The 23,472-nt window shown below is 44.2% G+C and overlaps 1 protein-coding gene across 1 annotated transcript in view; it reads right to left on the bottom strand.

Annotated features, from left to right (window-relative positions):
* Lama3 (laminin subunit alpha 3) overlaps positions 1 to 23,472 on the bottom strand; it is a 197,625-nt gene that overhangs the window by 43,416 nt on the left and 130,737 nt on the right. The window contains exons 42-56 of the mRNA XM_051202047.1: positions 21,309 to 21,418; positions 17,961 to 18,041; positions 14,172 to 14,278; positions 12,637 to 12,687; positions 11,797 to 11,948; positions 8,235 to 8,345; positions 8,022 to 8,133; positions 7,672 to 7,839; positions 6,633 to 6,829; positions 5,051 to 5,167; positions 4,229 to 4,383; positions 3,790 to 3,931; positions 2,861 to 2,963; positions 1,126 to 1,242; positions 859 to 1,038 (exon numbers count right to left, since the gene is read on the bottom strand). Coding sequence (XP_051058004.1) covers positions 859 to 1,038; positions 1,126 to 1,242; positions 2,861 to 2,963; positions 3,790 to 3,931; positions 4,229 to 4,383; positions 5,051 to 5,167; positions 6,633 to 6,829; positions 7,672 to 7,839; positions 8,022 to 8,133; positions 8,235 to 8,345; positions 11,797 to 11,948; positions 12,637 to 12,687; positions 14,172 to 14,278; positions 17,961 to 18,041; positions 21,309 to 21,418 — 1,903 coding nt within the window. The remainder of the gene's footprint in view (positions 1 to 858; positions 1,039 to 1,125; positions 1,243 to 2,860; positions 2,964 to 3,789; positions 3,932 to 4,228; positions 4,384 to 5,050; positions 5,168 to 6,632; positions 6,830 to 7,671; positions 7,840 to 8,021; positions 8,134 to 8,234; positions 8,346 to 11,796; positions 11,949 to 12,636; positions 12,688 to 14,171; positions 14,279 to 17,960; positions 18,042 to 21,308; positions 21,419 to 23,472) is intronic.

The following is a 23,472-nucleotide window of genomic DNA, read 5'->3' as shown; positions in this document are numbered from 1 at the left end:
ACTAGAGTAAACAACAAGAGACCCTGTCTCAAAAATAAGTGGAAGGCAAGGACCAACACTCAAAACTGTCCTCTGGCTGGGTGCTGGCGGCACATGCCTTACCCAGCACTTGGGAGGCAGAGGCAGGCGGATCTCTGAGTTCCAGGACAGTCTGGTCTACAGAGTGAGTTCAGGGACAGCTAGGACCACACAGAGGAAACCATGTCTCAAAAACACCCACCCCCAAAAAAAAGCTGTCCCCTGGCTTCCACGAGCATGCTCTGGCATGAGCATATATATATATATATGTATGTATGTATGTATGTATGTATGTATGTATGTATATATATATATATACACACACACACACACACACACACTCACACACACACACACACACACACACACACACACACACTTTTGTTTTTTAAGAGACAGGAAGTACATAGGACACAGTGGTACACATCTTTAATCCTATCACAGAGGAATCAGAGCAGGCAGATCTTTAAGTTCAAGGGTCAGCCTGATGTACATATGCCCAGGGCAGTTGTGGATATGTAGGATATACACTGAGACCTTGTCTCAAGGAGAGAGAGATGACAAGGAGAAGGAAAGTCACTAAAGAATATACTTAGCTTGAACTTCTGTTGACTACTCACCTGCATATACTCACTAACGCTCAAATAAACACACACATCACATATACGTCACACATACACAAAGGACACCCTCCCTGTCTCTCTAACACAACAACTTGCCATCTGAATAGAACACGTGGTCTTATTTGAGGTCAGACTTTGCCAGAATGGGACTGAATGGGTCAAGGCCTTAGCAACGGAGAACACTAGCTAAGACATCCTAATCTGAGGACGCCTGTACCTGAATTATTGGCATCAGTCAGGGCCTTGTTGAAGTCCTCACGCCGTGCGCTCCCATAGCTGTCTTTAATTCTACCCAAATCTGTCTGGATGGGGTTGATCCCATCCAGAATCTCGCTTGTTATTCCATTGGCCTTCCTGACCATGCTCTTTGCGCCGTTGATGACACCGTCAATGTCACCTAGTACGCACACAAATAGGGAGAAAGCATAAGGACCCGAAACATTCCCCCAGGAATCTATGGCCAGGGGTCTAGGGTGACGATTACCTCTCTGTAACCCATAAAGACTGTCACGGACAGCAGTGAGGTTGGTATCCAGCAGGCCCTTCTGCACTGACACAGTGTCCAGAATTTGCTGCAGGCTGTTGAGAGCTGGACTGATTTCTAAATGAAGGAAGGAGGAAAGAAAATACAATTATTTCATGGGCCTTCTGTGGGCATTTGTGGCCTCTGAACTGGGCAGTGTTTTCAGACCACTGAGTATGGGTGTGTCCCTTAGTCATCACCCCACAGATGCCCCTGCAGTGGGGTCTCTGGTGTCAGAGGCCAGAAGAGCAGTTTACCAGAGCCTTGTGTGGCTTCTTAAAAGGAAACACTTAGAGGGGATATGCAAAATAACTCAGGGACCACTGGATTTCCTCTCCGACCTGAGCAGAGGAAGTTTGCTGAGAGGTGTCCCAACATACAGTGTGTGGCAGGCACTGACTGGGGCTTACTGTCAGTGAATCAGTGCTTGCATGTGTGAATGAATAGTGCAGAAAGGATGACTTGCACCAAGACAGGACTATTGTTGAGAGAGCATGACGCAAGGGACACAGAGTGGATGTTTGTTTCTGCTCCTGTGGAACAAGGAAAAGACCTGTCCTTGGAGCTCTCCCCAGAGATGATCAGAGTGGCACATCAGCAATAAACTGATGAACAGAACTGTACAAATGCGCATCCCTAGCTAGCAATGCAGCCATCAGGGGATGTGGAAAGTGACTCGCCACTGTATTAACACCATGCCGGTGACACATGACTCCTTATGAGTCCAGGACCATTTTAGTTAGTAACACTGTCAATATTCCCACTTACAACGCCCATCTCGGCCACAGCCACATGTCAGCCTAGTCCTGAAGAGGCAGGGATAGGAGGATTGATAGAGTGTATGTTTACTATGTTCAAGGCCCCAAGTTCGATTCACAGCACCATGAAAAATAAATATACAAGCAAACAACCACAAAAGTCCCCATACAAAAGCAACCAATCTCAGCACTATAAAGAGGGCAGGCATAATTTTGCAAAATCTTAATATTGATTAATGATTGCATATTGGAACATACTTTTTCTGGACTTTACTTTCTGTGCATTTGATTTTCAAAAATATTTAGTAAGTAAATTTACAGCATCTTCATCTATTCCTTTAGAATGGACTGAGTAGCTGAGCTAGGAGCTTCCTGGGGGAGAGCATAAAATTTCAAGAGGCAGCATTTTCAAAGCTTGGGGATTGCTGAGTTTCAAATGGCTTCTACCTCTGAGCTACACCTCCATGTTAAGACAATTTAATTATTATTTTGAGTACATACGATGAAAAATTAACAAAGATAAAATTGATGCTTAAGATTTTCTCATGCCCCATGTTGGCAGCGATTATTTTTTTGATACTTTCAGTTGCTAAGATTTTAGGACTTAAGATATTTTGAAGCAGTTGCTGTAATGACTTGGAATGAATGACCTTCATATGTGGCTTCCCACAGCCAAGAACGCCAGTGTGTTACTTAAGAGCACCCCCAAAGTCAGGCCAAGGAAGGCTATCATTCTCAAGACTTCTTCAGTTATATAAGACATGAGTCAACTTCATGCATGAGGGATAGGGGCTGTTTAGGACTCTTGGTAAATGCAGGACACCAATAACATAAATCATGAGACGTATCCTTTGCATTGACAGTGGGATCAGACTGCCCACAATTACTACAGATTGATTAAAGCCCTTGATGGTCCCTGCCATCCACCCTTCTAATACCTTGTTGCAGCTTTTGCTGTGTTATCTTGGCTTTGTTTAACAGTTCATCGCTGTCAGAACTCAGAGTCTTAGCTCGTCTTGGAAGATCTTCCTTTGTCAGTGTCTGAAAGCAAAATATTTATCGGCCGTGAGCAGACACTGTACCTTAGCAAACGCAGAATAAGATTTCTCACCTTAGCCCCAAATCCCTTATCTTTAATCTTTAAAGAATATGATTTGAAGGAGACGAATTGCACACTGTTACCTAATGATGTGGTTAGGACTCTAGATAGATGTGTGCCTGTGGCTTGGGGAGGTGGACCAATCTCTGGTGACAGATGGCTAAGCCTGTGCAAACCCCTGCAATCATTTAGTCACCTTGAGGCTTTAAAGCTTTGGAACCTGAAAGTCTTCAATCTATCAAAGCCCAAGCTCCAAACTCTAATATTTAGTGTTTTATCCTTTATATGGTGGAAATGGGGATCCTATAGGCCTCTACAGACATGCCCAGATTTAAGATCAAATCTCTCTCTCTCTCTCTCTCTCTCTCTCTCTCTCTCTCTCTCTCTCTCTCTCTCTCTCTCTCTCTCTCTCTCACGACACACACAAAGACAAGCCAGTTAATTCCAAAAATCTTTCTTTTGGGTAAACATCGCTTACTAATTAAGGCATGAAAACACCTAGTAAAAAGCAGGATATACCATTTGTTTAGGTTCAAAATTAACATTGGTATGTTTTCTATATGACTGTACAAATGCATTTTAAATCACACTCCTGATATCAAATAGTCAGTAAATGCAGAGATCCATGCCAAGAACAAGCTCAAGTCTATTACACATAGCAAGCTCTGACATGGAATACATACTATTTTTAATACTGCTCCGTGCACAGGAGAGTAAGTGAATGAGCTGCGTCCAGAGCCAGTCCAGCAAGCAGCCCCAGGTACCCACCTGGAGGGCAGACGCCGAGGCACTGGCGGCCTTGTTGGCTGCATCCTCTGCTGCTTTGATGGCATTGAGAATGTTCTCATAGGCGGTGGCAGCATCCACAGCACAGCGTACCAGCTCATCCCCGCTGGTGTTTCTCTTTATTCTGGAAGATGATACAGGGTGGGGGTGGGCTACCAGCATCCTTTTTCTGCCAGGGGCTGCCATCCTCCCAATGACTGCATAACATAACTGTGCACTTGCCATTCTGTTCCCAGGACACAGCTGAGAGACAGATCCCATTGCAAGTCTGATTTCGACTTGGTCCATGGGTTCTAGATGGGGCTTGGCCTTGGTCCCACCCTCCACCCTGCTGCTGGGTCCTAGCCAGCCCAGTAGAGACATCACATGATGCTCAATCAACCCATGACATTTGGGCCTCTGCAGCCAGCCAGGCACTCACTCCTCCAGCTGCCTTGCCAGCTCCTGTAAAGACTGTGCGTGCTTCTCGGCCTCCACCACCAGGGATGTTTTGCTGGCAGATCTGGAGAGTTCTTGTACCTTGTCACTTAGTTCCTGTCTTGCTCCATTTAAAACTGCAGCTAAGCTTTCATAGTCCTATTTTTCCAAATAAGTAAACAATATAAATTAAAGCAACGAACACGTATGCCATTTCCTCAGTCTCCCTCATAAATGATGCTTCCAATGAGAATTTATATTTTCTAAGTCATTTTTATTGTTTCAACTTATCCTTAGTTCAGACAGTGGCATTGACTATAATCCAAGTTTTGACACCATCTTGAATGTCTTCTTTCTGATGGGCACCATCTTTACAAGGTTTATTGAGTTGCAATGTCATCATTGAGGAGAGGTCCTCCTAAATGGAGGAAGGGCCTCTTATGATACAGAAACAGATACTGGGAAAAATTCTTTCAAAATGCCCATAAGGCTGCTAAGAAGTCTGTCAGGTTTTTAATGAAGTCTTTGATGTCTTCCATCAAGAAAGGCATGCTTGATATTTTTAAAATAGCATCACAATGTTTTTGTTACCACAAAAGTGAAGTGCCTGTTGCAGACAAATGAGGTAACTTTGATAGATTTAAGGCAACCCCGGCATTCACACCCCTGTCCCAGCAGAGAGTTGCTGATACTATTTGGGGGCATGCAGGTCTGTCTAAAAGGGGTATTCTCAAATGAAAAGTCAGTAGGTTTGCCTATTGCACCACCGCCTGTCAGCAGTACTCCGCTGGCTTGGGTTTTCTAGAGGACCAGTGTCCTTCGCTACCTTCTGGCTTTTGTCCATCTGCTGCAGTAGATTGTTGGTCTGCAGCAGGGAAGCGTCTGCCGTGGCCAGGTACTTGGCAAAGTCGTTCTTCAGGGAGTTCATTTCTTTCATCTGTCTCTGGAGAGGATAAAAGAGCCCATGCACACTCCAAAACACATTAGCAGAAAGCACACACACATTGATGGGGCACCAGCAAATAAGTCGAGTCAAATGTTTGATTGAAGCTGACAATAGCCTAGCCTGCTTCAAGTGATGGGGCCTGGGTTCCCACTACATGTTGCTGTGTTGCCATGGTACCCTCTGCTACCATGGCTGAAGAAGCCTCACACACTGGGCAGTTCTACCGATGAGGTGGGGCGTGTTAGTGAGCTCTGCTTTGGAGGACAGAACATAAAATTCTAACTAAATAAATGAACCAGGGCCAATCACCTCTGCACACCAGTCCCAGTGAGCATGCAGCGGGCACTTGGATAAGAGCAGGAATATGCCAGGCCAGAAGGCCTTGAAGCTGGGACCCACCCACACTGCTGGAGCCTGCCCTCTTCCCTGGCATAACCACAAATGCAAACAGGAAAGCGCGGAGCTGGGCATGTCACCCACTAAGGTGATACTGGTTTGTGTTTATCAGCTTTCTCCTCCTTGGGTGACAATCCACGTTATTCAGTTTGGTAACCCTTCATGTGTTTTTGGTTTTGCTGTTGCTTTGGTGTAGAATAATCACCATCAAAAATATAAACTATAGGGCTGGGTGTGCTGGCTTGATGTTAAAACAATTGCCTTACATGATGGGATCCTGGGTCTGATTCCACATGCTGCCAAAAAGAAAGTCTCTGCCTTCTCTCTGTCTCTGTCTCTCTTTCTCTGTCGTGTATCCATTTGCCATCTATCTATCCATCCATCCATCCATCCATCTATCCATCTATCATGTATCCATCCGCCATCTATCTATCTATCCATCCATCCATCCATCCATCCATCCATCCATCCATCCATCCATCTATCCATCTATCTATCATGTATCCATCTGCTATCTATCGTATATCCATCTGTCATCTGTCTGTCTATCTATCTATCTACTATGTTTTTGAGTGCCTGTGTGTGTCTGTATGTAAGTATATCTGTGTCTCTGTTTTGTGTGTGTATGAGTGTCTGTCTGTCTCTTGTATGTATGTGAATGTCAAAACCTTAATCTCTAAATTCTGTCATTAAAATGTCAAGTGGCCTATATATACTTCTGCCTCTTTCCTATACATAGGCAGATAATTGTTTCAAATGCCCGTGTTAGTGATTATTATAATACCTAGCAAAAAATGTTACTGAAAACACATTGGATGTGACATGAATTTCCCATCCAGTCAGGAACATGATTCCTCTGATGCCCCCCCCCCCAGCCATGGGCAGGCTCTGTCAGTGCTTTCAGAATCCTCTGGTAGCAGGGAAGTGAAATGACCACTCTTGCATTTATTGCCTCGCTCCTGTTTGATCAGGGTCTGAGGTGGGAAAACCAGACAGGTGCCTGTTGTGCCCCTGTTCCTGCCAGCCCTACATTAACGAATGCACGAGACTTCTGCCTGTGGCTCACCTGCATGGCTCCTAGAACCTCCTCATTCTCGTGGCTGAGGCCAGAGGCCTGCTTTGCCTGGGCCGCTGCCTCCTGGAGGACAGCCCGCAGGCCCTGCAGTTTGGCTTCATAATCATTTAATGAATCCCGGATATTTTTAAGCAGTCCGTTGTTCTCCACCTGGTGGCTTTCCAGCCAGATCCTGATCCGGTCTAGCACTGCAACACATAATTCATGATATTTACCCGAGAGACGAGTTTACTGGAGCGAGGAGCCAAAGCTACAGGAAGAGAGCCAACTTCCTGCACATGTGCGCTAGACTCATCACTGAACCAGAGAATAAATATCCATACTCAAAGATATGTGTTACATTTATAAGGTTATTCGACCCAGTGAGGCACTTTCTCTACTCAGAACCTTTACACATACCTAGCCAACTACTCAGATATTTGGTTTGGGGCTTTGTTTTATGGTAATAGTGCCACTGTTAAGTTATGATTTAAAAATTCAGCAGTGGTAATGCCAACACGTGAGAGGCTGGGATAATAGGATTATACATTGATGGGAGATGCCATTATGTATATTTGTTTCTCATATTGGTTAATGGCATCTCCCATCAATACATTCAAAGCCATTCCAGAGTGCAAAGTGAGACTCTATCTCCAAAGGGAAAGCCAAGAATGGTATTCGTGAGAAAACTAGAAAAGAGGAAACTGTTGCCCAAAAGAGGCGTGTACAGATGAGAGAGCCATGCTTGGTGGCTCATGGCTGTACCCTGAGGCCGGAGGACTCAGCCTGGGCTAAAGAGTGAGACTTTGCCTCAAAGAGAAGACAGTCGGTTTTTGAGGTTGTTACACTGTGGTAGGATGTCTTGCCTCTTGGGAACTTGGAGAAAAGGCTCAGCTCCAGGGACAAAAGGGGCACCCCATTCCTACTGTGGCCTCTAACAGCAAGGTTTGCTGAGGCGAGACCTCCTCCCACAGCCCAGAGCTCTAGACTGCAACAGAATACGGCATTTTGAGTTGATTAGAGTGGACACAGGAATCGGGGCTGGCCTTACCACGCCGAGCTTCAGCTTTCTCAGCCTCTGCTTCTCTGAGATGCTTTCTGAAGTCTCGACCTCGGAGCTCCCGCATCATGCGTTGGGCTTCTGCCAGCTTCCTGGACCAGTCACCCATGGGCATGTCCATTCCTTCGCTGCCTGGCCTAGAGATCCGCTTCAGGAGAACTGGAAAACAAGTAGTTTATTAAACTGGGGGTCCTAGGAGCTTTGTGAAGCGTCTTATTTATCTTTAAGTACCACTGTGGCATCTCCTCTCATAATGTTGAACTCTCAAAAATGAACTCCTTATTCAGTATGCAACAAAGGTCATGCAGTAAGTTTTACTTGGACTGGGTAACTTTTCTTACTGTGTACAGTCTGGATGATGTTTTTAATCTTCGTGTCCAATTCTTTGGCACTTTGGGTTGTCTGATCAATGTTGTTATATAATGTTTGTGCTTTTCTGGAATTGACTTGTGCCTACATGAAAAAACGTACTCTTTATCAGTGAATTCGAGTAAAAGAGAAACTGAAACTATCCCCAAAGGAGGAAAAGGTTCAAGTAATTGACTCTACATCACCTTTTCTTGCAACGTTTCGAGTTCACGGTTCAGGTGGCTGAGTTCTTTGTCCAGGCTGTCCATTTTGGACCCATGACTTGAGATGGTTGAACGGAAGCCAAGCAGCTGGCTCTGAAAGCAAACACAATGCTAAAAACCCCTCTTCGGAGCAGACACTGCCCAGCCCACTACATTTCTTCATTCAATAGGCCCAATGCTGGCTTTATTTGGTGAGGGGCATGGGGTTAAAATAACTTACAAGATGAATCTGCTTTCTGATGTAAATTATGATATGGTTGTGAAATAAAGTAAACGTGTTGGCCCTCTTTCCACCACTATAATCAGTTTGAAAAATTATTATAAATAAAAGATAGTCAGCTGACAAGCAAAAAGCTTCTTTTGGCTCATAGGCTGTAGCCCCATTGTAAGCAAGGGGGTAAAACTGAGGAAAAGTAGGAGCAGGGGTCTGATAAAACCCCCTTGAGTGCAAGCACCCAATCCTAAAAACATACCACCATCTCTTACACTTGGAATAGGCCTTCAGAGCCTAGGCACTGGGGAGGGGGCATTAAAGGCCCAAACTATAGCAAATACAAAAGACAAGAGATACTTTTCACTTGGCTTATAAAAGAAAATAATACTACTCCAAATTATAAGGTATACTTAGTTTTCTTTAAAAAAAAAAAAACTGTAGTTATCCTGATACCAAAAAAAAAAAAAAAAAAAAAGTAATATAGCTATTTGTACTGAAAGAACTCTATACTCGAATACTCCAGTCTCATCACAGGGAATTCTGAGTGAGTATAGTTGGATGCCCTCAAATGAAAATGAGAAGCTGGGATTCCTAAGGACATTTAATGATGTGCCTGAGGCAGCAATTGCATTGGGCCATAATCCAGATCCCTATCCATTATTATTATTAATTACTGAATTGCCTATTTATTTTTAAAGGTGACATTGCCACACATATTTAGAAAAGGGATTATTTTTAATTTTTTGGAGGAGGGATGTAATGCCTTGAAAGAGATAAAAGTGGATTCTGTTCCCTTCATTTTATGTCCGAGACAATGCAGAATAAACCAAACCCCGGATCTACAGCTCAGCAGGTGAGCCCAACAGTATAAGGAGGGTATTCTAAAGTACTGGGTATATGTATGTATGTACTCATGAGCACCCAAAAACGTTAGTTCATTTTTATTGAGCTATCACAGAGTTTGTGTGACAAAGTAGTAAGAGAGATCACTGTAACTTTATAGAGGGAAAGCCAAGCATCACTGAGCGGCCATGAGAGAGGGTTGTGAGCAAAGAAAGGGTGGAGGCATTGGGCCATGAGTAAAGGTAGGGAGCCAAGTGTGGTCTGTAGACTTTGGTCTTGACTTGAATTAAAACTGAGTATGCTGTTGTTCTTGCTTAGCTTCTGCGTGTAGGGTAAACGAAAACACCTTTTCTCCAAGAGATCTTGTAAGACATGAGTGAGTCTCTTAGAGCCTAGCATACAACATCCATGCAGAGGCACCAAATAATCAGAGCAGCTAATGCATGGAGCTTCCTTTTCTCTCACAACAGAAAGGGCTGTTTTCCTTCTCTGTATTAAACCTATAAACCACAGAGTTGAATCCTAAGGAATGGAAAGGAACCATTCCTCGAGAATTACTTTGAGATGGAACTACTGGTGTTCATTATTATTCCAAAAGCACTCCTTAGAGTGCTCACCCAGAGCTTCTTTCACCATGTCCAGCCTTGGTTTTACCTCATCAGTTCTTGTACGTCAGTAAGCATGATTTTCAGTTGGGTCTTTCATCTCTACTTCTTACTTGATTTCAAGTGAGATTTTTCTCCTCACCTCATTTCTCATTTCTCTTCTAATGGATGTTACTCTTTTAAGAAATTTTCAGACTGTCTCTCAAGTGCCCTCATCTCTTATGTGTCTGTTGAACATTTGCAGACACAATCAATCATTGGGGCTTTCTCCTTCTCTGACAACCCCTCTGTCATCTCTAGTGATCTCAAAGCTATCACCGTGAAACCCTGATTCCTGAGTCTAAAGCCAGGCCATACATTAACAGTTCAGAACTCGCACTCTGTGATGATGTTGGGGTTTTCATTGTCCAGCACGGATCCAGGCTTCACTGTGATGATGTTGGGGATGTCATGGTCCAGCACGGATCCAGGCTTCACTGTGATGATGTTGGGGATGTCATTGCCCAGCACAGATCCAGGCTTCCGGGCTTGTGTTGGCCCTGGTCAGAAAACTAGGGCTCCCGTGGCCTGCCTTTTTTCTCCTTTTGCCAACAAGGAGCATTGGGCAGTTTCAAGGTTGTGTGTTCAGCCTTCATTAATGCGGAGAGTAACCCGCAGTATTACTTGAGAGAGATTGACTCAGGCCCTGTGGCCTCATCACATCTCAGAAGTAAACACATACTGAAGTCAACTGGCTGGTTGTTGCTTTTTTTTTTTTTTTTTTTTTTTTTTTTTAACAAAAAAGTTATGGGACATGGTGAGGTGGGGGTTGCCCTGGGAGGAGTTAAGAGGATGAACATGGTCAGAATACACTGTAAGAAATTCTCAGATAATTACTAAAATATCAAAAATAATAATAATAAATATTAATGCCTTGAACAATAAAATGTAAAAATCAGAAAAATTGAAAACAGAAAAATCAATAAAATAGAAAAAAAATCAATGAAGTTGATCATCAAGAAAAAGAGATAAGGTAAAAATTGAGAATGGCAAGAGGGTACACTGAAGATTTTACAGATCTTAAGGGAACAGGAAAGGACTTCTGAACCATTTGGAGTGAGTACATTTGGTCATTTAGGTGAAAGGGAGCCATTATCTGAAAGGGGCCCACGACTAACTCTTTATTCATGAAGAAATAAATGAGCTAATGACTCTACTACTTGTTGTACAAATTCAAAATACTTATTATTAAAAGAAAGGCCACCTAAGGATCACCTAGGCTCACATCACTTCTCTAGGAAATTTTAGCAACCATTATAAGAGGAATTATACTTGCTTTGAGTAAGATGTGGAGCTGAACATTTTATGAGCAAGGTAGGGCTCAGGAGTGTTCTGTGAGCAAGGAACTCACATTCACAAGTGTCAAACCTGTGTGTCAGGGAGCACTTCTCACTGCTGAAAATGGACCCTTCGTTTGTATCATGGGGATAAAAACCCCTTGAGTGGCCCGACTCCCATTCGAGGAGCAGTCACGCATACACAATCTACAGTCAGCTCTCCACTCCCGTGGTTCTGTGTCCATGGATTCCACTGGGTCCAAAAATTTTGGGGAAAAAAGAAAGCATTTATACTGAACATGTAGTGATTCTTTCCTCATCATTCCTCAAACAATGCAGTAGAATGGTTATTTGGATGGAATTTATTCTTGTTTATCATTATAAGTAAGCTAGAGATGATGTAAAGTTTACAAGCCAGAGGGGCCTTAAGAAAGCATGAGGCATGCCGTATTAGGGATGCGAGCATCTGCAGGCTTGGGTTTCCATAGAGAACGGATTCCCCAGTAGAGAGCAAGGCACAGCCACATTCACTAAGCGACCAGCCTGGATCCCCACTAAAGGCTTACCCTCAGATCCTTGGCCTGTGTCTCCATGTGCCGGATCTGTTCTAGAATACCAGTGCTCACACTCAGGCCTTGCAGCTTTGACTTCACAAGGCGGAGTTCCTCACCCATGGTGGCCAAGTCATTCAAGAGAGTCATCACACAGCTGTCACAGTCTGCAGGGGCCACAGTAAAAGCTGAATATGCTGTAGGCTAGAGCCCAGAAAAGTTACAGATAACACTAGGGCTGCGTAGCCTGTGCCTTCAGACACAGATCATCCCAGGTAGCAGTCACAGCACTAGATAGCTCAGGGAGGGATGTGCACTCCGAAGAAGTAAGAGCTGGAGGTGTGAGAGCATTTTTACCAGAAATAGTGACTCTTAGCAGCTTGTTGCTTATTTCGTGCGTGGGGAAAATAATAGCGATCACTATTAGGTTATGGGGGATCTGCTAGTGACTATTTTTGTTGATTATTTTTGAGGATGGGTTTCACTAAGTAGCCCAAGCTCCCTCAAGTCAGCAATCCCCCTGCCTCAGCATCCCCAGCGATGAGATGATAGACATGTGCTACCATACACGGATGGTTAGATGCTATGTTAAGTAATGTGACATCCGCACAAAGTCCCCAGAAGTTGTATGAGGTAGGCATGCTGTGTCCTTTCTATATGTAAGCGGAGACTTGGAGAGGTTGGTGGTAGACAGCTAAGAGTCGATGGGGGAGGGGGCAGGATTTGAGCCAATATTGTCCTTACCTGTCCTCTTGTTTTGTTTTCCCAACTATAAAGTGCCCATCCCAGCACAGCACTCACAGGTCCTAAATGAGACACAGTTTGGAAAGGGCAGGGAGGGTTCTCCTTTCTTACCATTGCATTCTTCTGCAGGACTGCCATCTCTGGGCTCTTGGCTTACACAGTCTAAAACCGAGAGGGAAAAGGACATTTTTACATGACTTGTCCTTATCTGCATTACAACTTGGTTTCAGAAACGCCCATTTTGGAGGGTTTTAGTCACCCGGTCACAAAAGCACCACTGACTTCCACTTTCCACTGTCACCATGCATTACCAAGAGCATGAGCTTCCTCGGTGGCCTCCATTATAAATTACAGGTTTCTTTTCTGAGAAGGGCATTTCTTGGGAATGGCATGTCTTACTTCCCTTTTTCTCTTTTGGTGGTGATTCAACTGGGGATCTCACACATGGCAGACAACTACTCTACCATCCAGAAACATCTTCAGTCCTCTTGCTACTTTAGTTATTTCTGTTTTTAGGATTTGTTTTGAGAGAGAGAGAGAGAGAGAGAGAGAGAGAGAGAGAGAGAGAGTATGTGTGTGTCTGTCTGTGTGCTTTCAAGCATGCACATCATGCCTTATCAATGCAGATACCTGTGAATGCCAGAAGAAAGGCCTGGATCCTCTGAGCTTTCTGATATGCAGGGTGGTATTGAACCCCAGTCCTTTGGAAGAGTAGCCAGCACTCGTAATCACTGAGGCATCTCCAGTACCTTGTCTCTCTAAGCTGCCCAGGCCAGACTTGAACTTCTGAGTGCCTGCCCAATCTAACAACTGTCAATCATTTGCTCTGTCTTACTTTGGGGGCAGTTGCTTCATGGACTATACCCGCACATTCCAGGCTTAGTTCTTCAACTTGCCCATGACTATAAGATGAGAGAGTTCACCTAAGTCGCCACTTTCCTAACACAGCTTTTCGGCATTTTGCATGAAAGAAGCAAATACCCTTCTGTTTTGTTCCAAGTTTTTCTGAATGACTTCATAAAAACTATGACAAATTATGTTTCACACAGTATATAATACCCACACTTCTGACTTTAACACATCCCAGAACTTGTATAGATAAGAGAGGAAGAATAATTTCTTCAGGTTGATAAAAAAAAGAGAGCTGATCTAAAAATAACTATAGAGTGGACTAGAGAGAGAGCTCAGTGGTAAAAAGCTATTTTTTGTCAAGGACCCCAGTTCAAGTCCCAGCACCCACATCAGGTGTCCTAACTGTGCCTCCAGCTCCAAGGGCTTCTGTGCCTCTCACCTTACTGGCCCTCATGTGTCCATACTCTCAGACACACATGCATAACTTTAAAATAAATTTGTTAAAAACTACAGTGTCCCAGGGACATCTAGTAAAATCCCCAAAGTGGGTCTGGAGTTTTCTGATCTATAGCTCGTTGGGGTTTTAAACAATTTACTTAAAAAAAAACAAAAACAAACAAACAAAACCCACAACTAATTGAAGTAATTGTTCTCAAAGCCATAACTATTACCCAAGCATTCCCAGGACTGCCAAGGGAAGGCAATTTGTGAGCTAGAGTTCTGTGCTATGCTTGTTAGACTGTTGTCTCATAGAAGCTTTAAGATTGAGGTCAGGGGGATGTGCCTGAACTTACCTCCAGTTAGAGGGTCACAAGTGCCTAACTGGCCATTGCTGTTACAGTTGCATGGTTGGCAGCTACCACCAAATTTCTGGGGATTTCCAAAATAGCCGGGTGCACACCTGCCCAAAATATGGAAAGACTAAGAAACACCCAAATAACAGTCATTTATCTACCATATTTTCCTATTTGAGACAACATAGCTGGATAATAGGAAAGGTGACCCAGGCTGGCCAGGATGAACACTTCTCAAAGGGAATGTTTATTTTATCCCATAAATGAGGATACTAAGGGTAAGAGACAAACAAGGATTGCTCCTTCAGCTGCCATCTACCCCTGCTACTGACTGCTCAGTAGCTGAATGGCAGAGGAATAAAAACATGGTTTGATCAACACAGAAGTCAGAGTGGGCTGGATGTTATTGAATTATGCTCCTGAAGACATCACATAGATATTGTGAAATAAAACCAGGAGTCTCACACCTTTACATGAAGTTCTGTATTTCCTGCTGAGTGATTTCAAGCTCATGCAATCTATATTCACACTAATCACCGCAGTGGAGTATATACAAAGGTGATGTTACTGACAGGGGTCACAGCGCTGCCTCTGGCCATGAGCCACTGTTATTCTAGATAACATAGTAAGAAGTCAAGCCCAAACCTCAAAGTTTAAAGGCCATATTCCTTGATGCTTAAATTCAGTAAGTAAGAAAAAAAAAACATGTTAAGTTTCTAATATTATGAAGTAAATTGAAATATTTCTATTTATCAATATTTCCCCATATGAGGGAGCCTGAATTTTTGGTTCCATCTCCCACATAAACCCTGAATTTTCAGTAAATTGGTATATGGTATGTTAATGTAATAGAGAGGATAGACATGAGGAAATATGTCAACCCTTTCTCCAAAGTTTAAGTCTTTAATAATAATAATAACAACCAAGTCATTTTCAGCATATGTTCCCAAAGGTACCCTGGTGATATCGGAAGGGAATAGAGATGCTGGGTCAGAAACAGCTGGCTGGACCCTGCCTGTGCCCACTTGTGCTGCAGTCTTGGGCTGCCATAGTCCTTTGAGTTTCAGTTGTCCATCAGATATCCTCAGGAAAATGCTAAGTTCCATAAAGACATTGAGGGTTTGCTCATTGCTATATATCTAGGACCCACAGTGCTGCTGACACATACCAGGAGACAAATAAGTTATCTGATATATGGATGAATGGATGGGTGGGTGGATGGATGAGTAAGAGGATGGATGGGTGGGTGGGTGGATGGATGAGTGAGTGGATGGATGGATGGGTGAGTGAGTGGGTGGATGGATGAATGGATGGGTGGATGGATGGATGGATGGGTGAGTGAGTGGGTGGATGGATGGATGGGTGGGTGGGTGGGTGGATGGATGAATGGGTAGATGGATGGGTGGGTGGGTGGATGAGTAAGTGGATGGATGGGTGGATGGATGGATAAGTGAGTGAATGGATGGATGGATGGATGGGTGGGTGGGTGGGTGGGTGGGTGAATGGGTGGGTGGATGGATGGATGGATTAATGAAAAACGAATGACACCACCTTGCTCAATGGATATAAATTATGTTAGTAAAGGATTCATTAGCCTTCACATACAGGCACTCACTAAAACGTACCCATGATTATAAGGTGGGGTGCAATGTTCATTTTATAATCAGTATCATTGGTAATTACTACATTTCAGAAAGTAGACAGGAAGGCAGACACTCACATACTCTTCCCTATTAATAAGGTGAAGTGGCTTATCCAAACCTACTAAGCAGGGTGGGAAAATGATAGGACTGAGGCATTACATACTGAGCAGCCCCGTGATCATCTATTCTGCAGAAGATCTGTGCCCTAAAATACTTCATTCTCATTTCTCACCTATGTCTAAAGTTTCTGGAGAAAAGATCAAATACAACATACCCTTTATAAGGTTACACAAAGAACTGGAGCATTTAGTTCTTCAGTATTCTTACAAAGCACACATTACTGGTTACAAGAAATTGGCTCTCTTATTTTCCTTTCACAGCTAAACACAGTGATTGGCACATGCTTCTTGCTTTCCTGGATGACATTAGTACAGGAATAAAGAGCAAAGAACAGACCTGCCCATGGCTCTGTGTGGCTGAGGGAACATGGGAGGAGTTAGAAGCCTTTTTGCACCTACCATAGGCGGGCCACCCATCCCAAGTTCAACTAGATGTCCCTATATAGTATATTCCTACTTCTCACCCTTGACTTTCTTATTTGTCATTCCAGGTTTAACAAACAGTGCCATGAATGATGCCTAGGTGTGCAATCATGTGTAATAAATAAAAATGTTGCTATCCACCTGGCCCTTGTGAAAAGATGTTTTTAATTAAGAAACAATGATTTATTTTGAGACATCAAGTGTAGCATATGCTGAGAGAAGAATTGTTAATTAAAAAAAAATGTCTCTTCAAATCAGTTGCCAAATAAACAGACACCTCATCAAGTCTGTTGCTGTCTTGACTTTGTTGTTTGTACGGAACCACAAGGAGACTAAAATCAGGAAAAGCCTCTCCCAAATGAACACTCCAAACTTTAAAGTCACAAAACCCGGAGGACCTTCCCAGCGCCCCTTCTCTGCCCACACAGCCTTCCCATCTCCATATATTTGACTCTCCCATCCCTTCATCTCCAAGGCTGGTTGGTTGGCCCTTCAGATGCAACCTAACTCCGCCCCATTGGTTTTGGGACTAGTGTCCCATGCACTCCTAGCACAAACACTTCACACTGAGTGTAGATCTGGAGGGCAACCAGATACTTTGTGTATTTCATGTAACATGGCCCTTGGATTATTGAGAGGTGGAATGTTAGGTTATTAGAACGTGGGTCCACTTTTGCCTTATTCAACCTACACAGCACACAGAAGCTACTGAAGACAAGCTGTCCATGAATAACAGAAGTGTGTCTCTAGGACATTTACCCTCCCACAACCCTTATTATTATAGCATTTTTGTTTCATGAGCATTATTAAACACGTCTAATATGAGCAGTGTCATGATAGGCACCAGGGGCTAGGAAATGAACAGGGTTTCCTGAGTGTTCCAAATATACCACGAGTATCTCTCTCTCTCTCTTTCTCTCTCTCCCTCTCTCCCCCCTCTCTCTGTCTCTGTGTGAGGGTGTGCATCTTTGTATGGATTATGTGTGTAGGTAAAATTATAATTAAAGTTATATATATAATATACATATATTATATATATAAGAATATTGTTGGGGATAGGGCTATATAGAGATGTATATACTTGGGTGTGGGCATATGCAGCAATGAGCCTCTATGGGAATGAACAGATATTTTGGAGAACAGTATTTAAGAATGTAGGGGAAGTGGCATACAGACCTTGGAAGATGCGGGCTACATAAAGAATGCATAAGGGTATGGGAAAGGACGAGTGTGTAAGGGTATTGACTGAGGATAGGGATGCTAGGGGTGTGCTGGGAGGAAGAGAGATGTGTAGAGATGGGGAAGGGCCTGTAGGGTTGAGGATGGAGCCTGGGGTCCACAGTGGCATATGCTGGGAGCATACAAGTCTGTGTGCATGTGTGCTTGTGTGGTGTGTGCACCTCATCCTCAGACTTCTAAAGATGGGCGCGAGAGAGAAGGATGTTAATGACCTGTTGAGGGAGCAGTCTTATATTTTTCCCAAAATCTTTCTAGCCCTCAGTGAGACACCAGCCCAAAACCAGCCTGTCCAACACACACCCCACCTGCAGGTTTTGGGAAAGGAGGATCATGGGCAAAGGGCACAGGCGCAGGGAGAAACCTACCTCTCACACTGAGTTCCTGCGTATCCAGGTTTGCAGGCACACCTCACATTTCCTCCGTCCACAGTACAGCCAGTGGCAAAACTTAAAGGAAGACAGGAAAGAAGGCCTCAGTGAAAACAGAATCCCACGGGCCCCGTGCTCGCTGTCACAAAGACAAGCTCCCACAGAGCAAGAATGGAAACCCATCGCGAGGAAGATTTTGAGTGAGGAAAGTTGTGTGGGGAGAACTGTTTGGCTTCAGCCGATGCTGGACAAATGAGATGGATGCAGACATGCATTTTCGTTCTGGCTTAGATAAATGCATTCCTTCCCTGGAGACAGACACAGCAACTCGGTCTGGAAGAGATGATTACAACATTTCTCCAGGAATAACAAGGAAGGGCTGCATGTCCAGGCAGGAAAGAGAATATCAAGTTCTGATTCTCTTTAAAAGATCTTGCCTCCTTGTTTATGCCAGTTTCTTCTATGCAGAGCCCACTCTTGGCAGACAGGCCAGGCCTTGGAAGCCCCAGAGAGAAGTACAGAGTCTCCCCCAATCCCTCAGGCTTTCTGTGTACCCTTACTGGTGGCTTTACGTTGTTGTCTAATCAAGTCCTGAAATTTCAATTCCTTTCCTTTTAGCTCAAAAGTGATATATATTTCAGAAAATCTTTTGCTCCCAAACAAAGAAGCCATGTGAACTGGCAAAGTGTCCATATTTATGGAGCCTTACTCTGACACACATCTAAGGGGACAGGCTCGTAGGAGAGGTTATGCTCAGGAAGCCTCCCTTGTTGGGCAGGATGGATGTAGAACCTCCCTCCTAAGGGACCCGATGCAGTCTCCCAGTGGTGTTTCTACTGATGGAGGAAGAGTGTAAAACAGCTGTAATGATAGACCCGAAGGTCTGTGTGCATCCCAGACCCATGTCTCTGGGAGCTGGATTTGCTGATAGCTATATGCTTTAACCCCGAATGGAAACCTCCTGAGCACACTGATGGAAATCTTGCTGTTTTATTCTTCTGCCAGCCTCTGTCTGTGCAAGTCTGGGCAGGCATGGAGTGATAGATCACTGCACAAATAACGACACACGACAGGGCAGGCTGAATGGGAATCAAACACAGATAGGAAAGCAAGGCACTATGATAGATGGGTGGGACAGAAACATTTGCCAAAAAGGCAGGCATTTCAGACAGGGGGATCTCCAGAGAAGCAGCCCTCAGGCTTGTCACTTCGAGAGAAGGAAAGATGTGGTCAGTTCATCTGACCTCGGGCTACTATCGCTGGCTTTGCGTTCTGCCCTTATTTCTGAGCCTGTGTTGTATAGGTGCAGTTTCTTGATTTTTAAGCCCATTTCTACTTTACTTAGTTAGCTATTATGTCACTCTTTCTGGGGTGAACATGTCACAATGAACAAGAATATAACAATGCTCCAGGCCCAAAGAACACTAGAAGAAATGGTGACTGTCCCACCTGCCACCTATCAGTCACACTCGGCCTGAATGACAGCTACCATTGTGTCACTCAAGGGCTCAGAACTCCCTCAAATGGTTTCATCACAGGGAGTTAACCCAGATGCTTGGCTAGGGTCTTCAAGGGTCATACAATCTGAGTCCTGGTTGGACCCTTCAGCTGCATCTCCAGCCCTCTTGGCTCTGAGAGAAAACCTGAAGAATCCCTCTCGCTTCACTTGCTTTTGTTTCCTCAAAAATAAATAAATTAATTAATATTAATTAATTAATTAAATAAATAAATAAATAAAATATGTTGGCCGTAGTGGTGCACACCTTTAAAGGCAGAACTTGGGCAGCAGGACCAGGTGGATCTCTGTGAGTCTAAGGTCAGCCCTATCTACAGAGCAAGTTCCAGAGCAGCTAGAGTTGTTGCACAGAGAAACCATGTCTTGAAACCATCCCCACAAAAAAAAAAAAAAAAAAAAAAAAAAAAAATACTACTGTGGAGCCCGTGAGGGTGAGTGGCATTTTTTTGTTTGTTTGTTTGTTTTGGAGCCTGTCCTGGAACTAGCTCTTGTAGACTCACAGAGATCCACCTGCCTCTGCCTCCTGAGTGCTGTGATTAAAGGTGTGCGCCACCACTGCACTCACCGGGTGAGTGGCATTATAAGACTCCTGTGAGCTTGGCTGCAGGTAACACCCCTGATTCATGGGTCTTAATGATTATCCATTGAATTTTCAGGGCTTGAAAGCTGCTTCTGTTGGACCTGTGCAAATGTCCAGTGGGGGACATCGTTGACATCAAGGGACAGAAAATCCCAGCCTTCAGATCAGGCCAAAGCTGTCACTTCGTAAATCTGCATCTTAGGAAGTTCAACCATCCACACAGATGACCGGGAAATGTCTCCTCATCACATCTCACCCTGCCGCATGTCTGAAGGAACCTTTCTTCCTTTCTCCATGAACGGTCCTGAACCCTGCTCTCTGGGAGGTGGGTCTGAGGCTTGTTACACACCCTGTGTCTGTGCTGCCTCAAGAATAAACCCTTTCTCTTTCACGAAACTCCAACCCAGTGACTGGAAGGTTGTGCATCCAAATAAGGATCACTTTCTCTCAGGGCACATCAGCCCCTCCTGCCTCTCTTTGAACACGTCTCTTTTACACCCCGCCCCTTCTCCCCATCTGCTCTCAGTTCTGTGCAACTGCCAGATTACAAACTGTGATTTGTGAGTTTCCACAGGACCTGCTGGTATCAGGCAGGGCCAGACCCTACAAGGCTGTCCCTTCTGGGACCAAGATGCTGGGCCAGCTCCCTCACTTAATCACTCATGCCTCTGCTAACCAACCATGCTTCTCTGTCTAATACAGCCACGCATGTCAATCACACAGCCCCCGTCTAGCCCATATGCTCCTTCATCCTTATCTCTGCATCCTTACGGAGTTGTGATGACCCTTTCTTTCCCAGCCCCACTCCAGGTAAAGCCCCAGGACATCAGATTCTGCCATCTTTACTGTGTGTCAGTTTCCCTAGTACAAAGCCAAGCTGAGACCTGGCCCCATAATGGGTGCCCAGGAAATTTGTTAATCACAGACTGAGCAGCAAAGAAGAAAAGGAAAAGGGCAAAAAGGAACGATTTTAAAAGACTGTTTCTGTTTGTTGATTTTTTTTCCCCCTTGTACTTGTGTCTGTCTGTTCGTTAAAGGCTAGGCTCACAACCAAAATGAAATTCAATGGCTCTGTGTAGCCGAGGATTTGTTCGACCACCACCGTGGCTAGTTGTAGAACATTGTCATCACTTCAAGACAATTCACAACCCTTTAGCAGCTATTTCTCTTTGACCTTCTGTCTCCTCATCACTCTCGGGTCTGTGTGACTGCCTGAGTACACACTGTCACCTGGGAGTGTCTACTGTACCTGTCGGTGTGAGGGCAGGGACACACCCTACAGGATCCATGGATGGCGTTTCCATAGTGGCCTTCCTTGCACAGCTCACAGTGTTTCCCAGCTGTGTTGTGCTGACAGTTCTGGGGACAGATGAAAGGGACAAAGAGTCAGCTGTCTGCCGCCTGGGCCACTTTTATGTCATTAGCCGTGTGTGCATCTTTTCCAGTGCTTGTGAGTAAACCGGGAACTTCACATATGCCAGTGAGCGTGGCAGAGCTGAACTACACACATCTCTAGCCTAACCTCACAATTATAACTCAAGTCCTCTGGCTGCATTGTGTGTGTGTGTGTGTGTGTGTGTGTGTGTGTGTGTGTGTGTGTGTGTGTTCCTATCTAATTGATGTTGGTACCACACAAAAATACTGCAAGGCTGGAATGATAGCTCAGTCTGTGTAAATTACTTGCCTTGCATGCACAAGGACCTGAGTTTGCTCCCTGCAAGCCATGTTTTAAAAGCTGGCAATAGTGAGCAGGCTTGTAATCCCAGGATTGGGGGAGATGGGAACCGGTAGATCTCTGTGGTTTACTAACTAACCTGCTAGGCAAGCTCCAGGCCACTGAGAGACCCTGTCTCAAACAAACAAACAAACAAACAAACAAACAAATGGAATGGAGGGCACTTAGGAAGGACACTAGTGTTATCCTCCAGCTACACACACACACACACACACACACACACACACACACACACACACTTCATTAACTACAGAAGAGAAAGACCATCTAGGTTCCTATGCCACAGCAGTATCATTTCATAGCTGTGGCATCTTGGGCAAGTTCCTTTATTTGTCCAAGTTATATTCCTTCCTATATCAATTTTACTGACATATGACTATGTATAACCACAGTTTTCCTAAAATGTGCCATTTGAAGAGTGCCACTTAGCAATGCTGTTAAGAGCATTTTAAAAAGCAGAGGGCAGGCTGGAGGAGCAAGCAGATTTCTGAGAGTTACTGGCCAGCCAAGGCTACATAATGAGACCCTGTCTCAAACAGGCAAGCAAGAACAAAACTAAAAATGTGCTGGCTCTTTGGGAAGTGCGGCTTCTCCTCCTCCCTGGAAGCTAGCCTCATTCACTCCATAACTCACTGTGGTATACTGAAGGGTTTTAATATGTGGAATTTGTGAAAAGAATAGAAAGTCACATAATATTAGAAGTCCCTTCTATCTCAAGTTCCAGAGAATTAAGAAATTGTGTCTAGACAGACAGTAGTGGTGGTGCACTCCTTTAAACCCAGCACTCAGGAGGCAGAAACAGGTGGATCTCTGTGAGTTCAAGGCCAGCCTGATCTACACAGTGAGTTCCAGGACAGCCAAGGATATACTGAGAAACTGTACCTCAAAAGCAAACAAACAAACCCAAGAAAGAAATCGTCTAAGCATTCATGTCAAAGTCAATGTCTAATGGAAGGCACTCCAGTGTCACCAGTGATCAGCCTGATGGCAGGCTGAAAGGAATATGTAGAACATGCTTTACACACACACACACCACACACACACACACAGTCTCTCACACACACACACAAGACACACACACAAGACACATACACACAGACACATATACATACACACAAACAGATACACTCACACACACAGACAGACACAGACATAGACATACACAGAGAGACACAGACAGACACACACACACACACAGACATAGACAAACAGAGACACACACACATAAACACAGACACACACAGACATAGACACACAGAGACATAGGAAGACAGGCAGACAGGCAGACAGACAGACAGACACAGACACAGACACACACACACACACACACACACACACTGAGGGAAGTTCCCTGTGCTACACAGACATTTGGTAACTAAGAGATTCCTTGTGCTAACGAAATGACCTGGAATGTGGTTGAGCTCTGAGAGTTGCTCGTATATTTTGACCTCTATATGCCACCACGGTGCTTGAGCAGGGAAAGATAATGGATGTGGAGACTTATACATAAATCCTGAAGTTATGTTAGGAAAAATAAAACACAAGAGGATGGGGCTTGTCTCCAATGGAAAGGACTCCCAGTGAAACAAATCCATCCTTTAGGAATCATTAAGGAACTAAAAATTATAAAACATGGTTAGGTAGTGTGGTGATTTGAATGAGAATGCCCCCATAGGCT

Source organism: Phodopus roborovskii, unplaced genomic scaffold, assembly GCF_943737965.1.
Source record: "Phodopus roborovskii unplaced genomic scaffold, PHOROB, whole genome shotgun sequence".
In the NCBI taxonomy this organism is placed as follows: Eukaryota; Metazoa; Chordata; class Mammalia; order Rodentia; family Cricetidae; genus Phodopus; species Phodopus roborovskii.
Note: the sequence above shows the minus strand (reverse complement) of the source record. Positions and strands in the feature narration are given on the sequence as shown.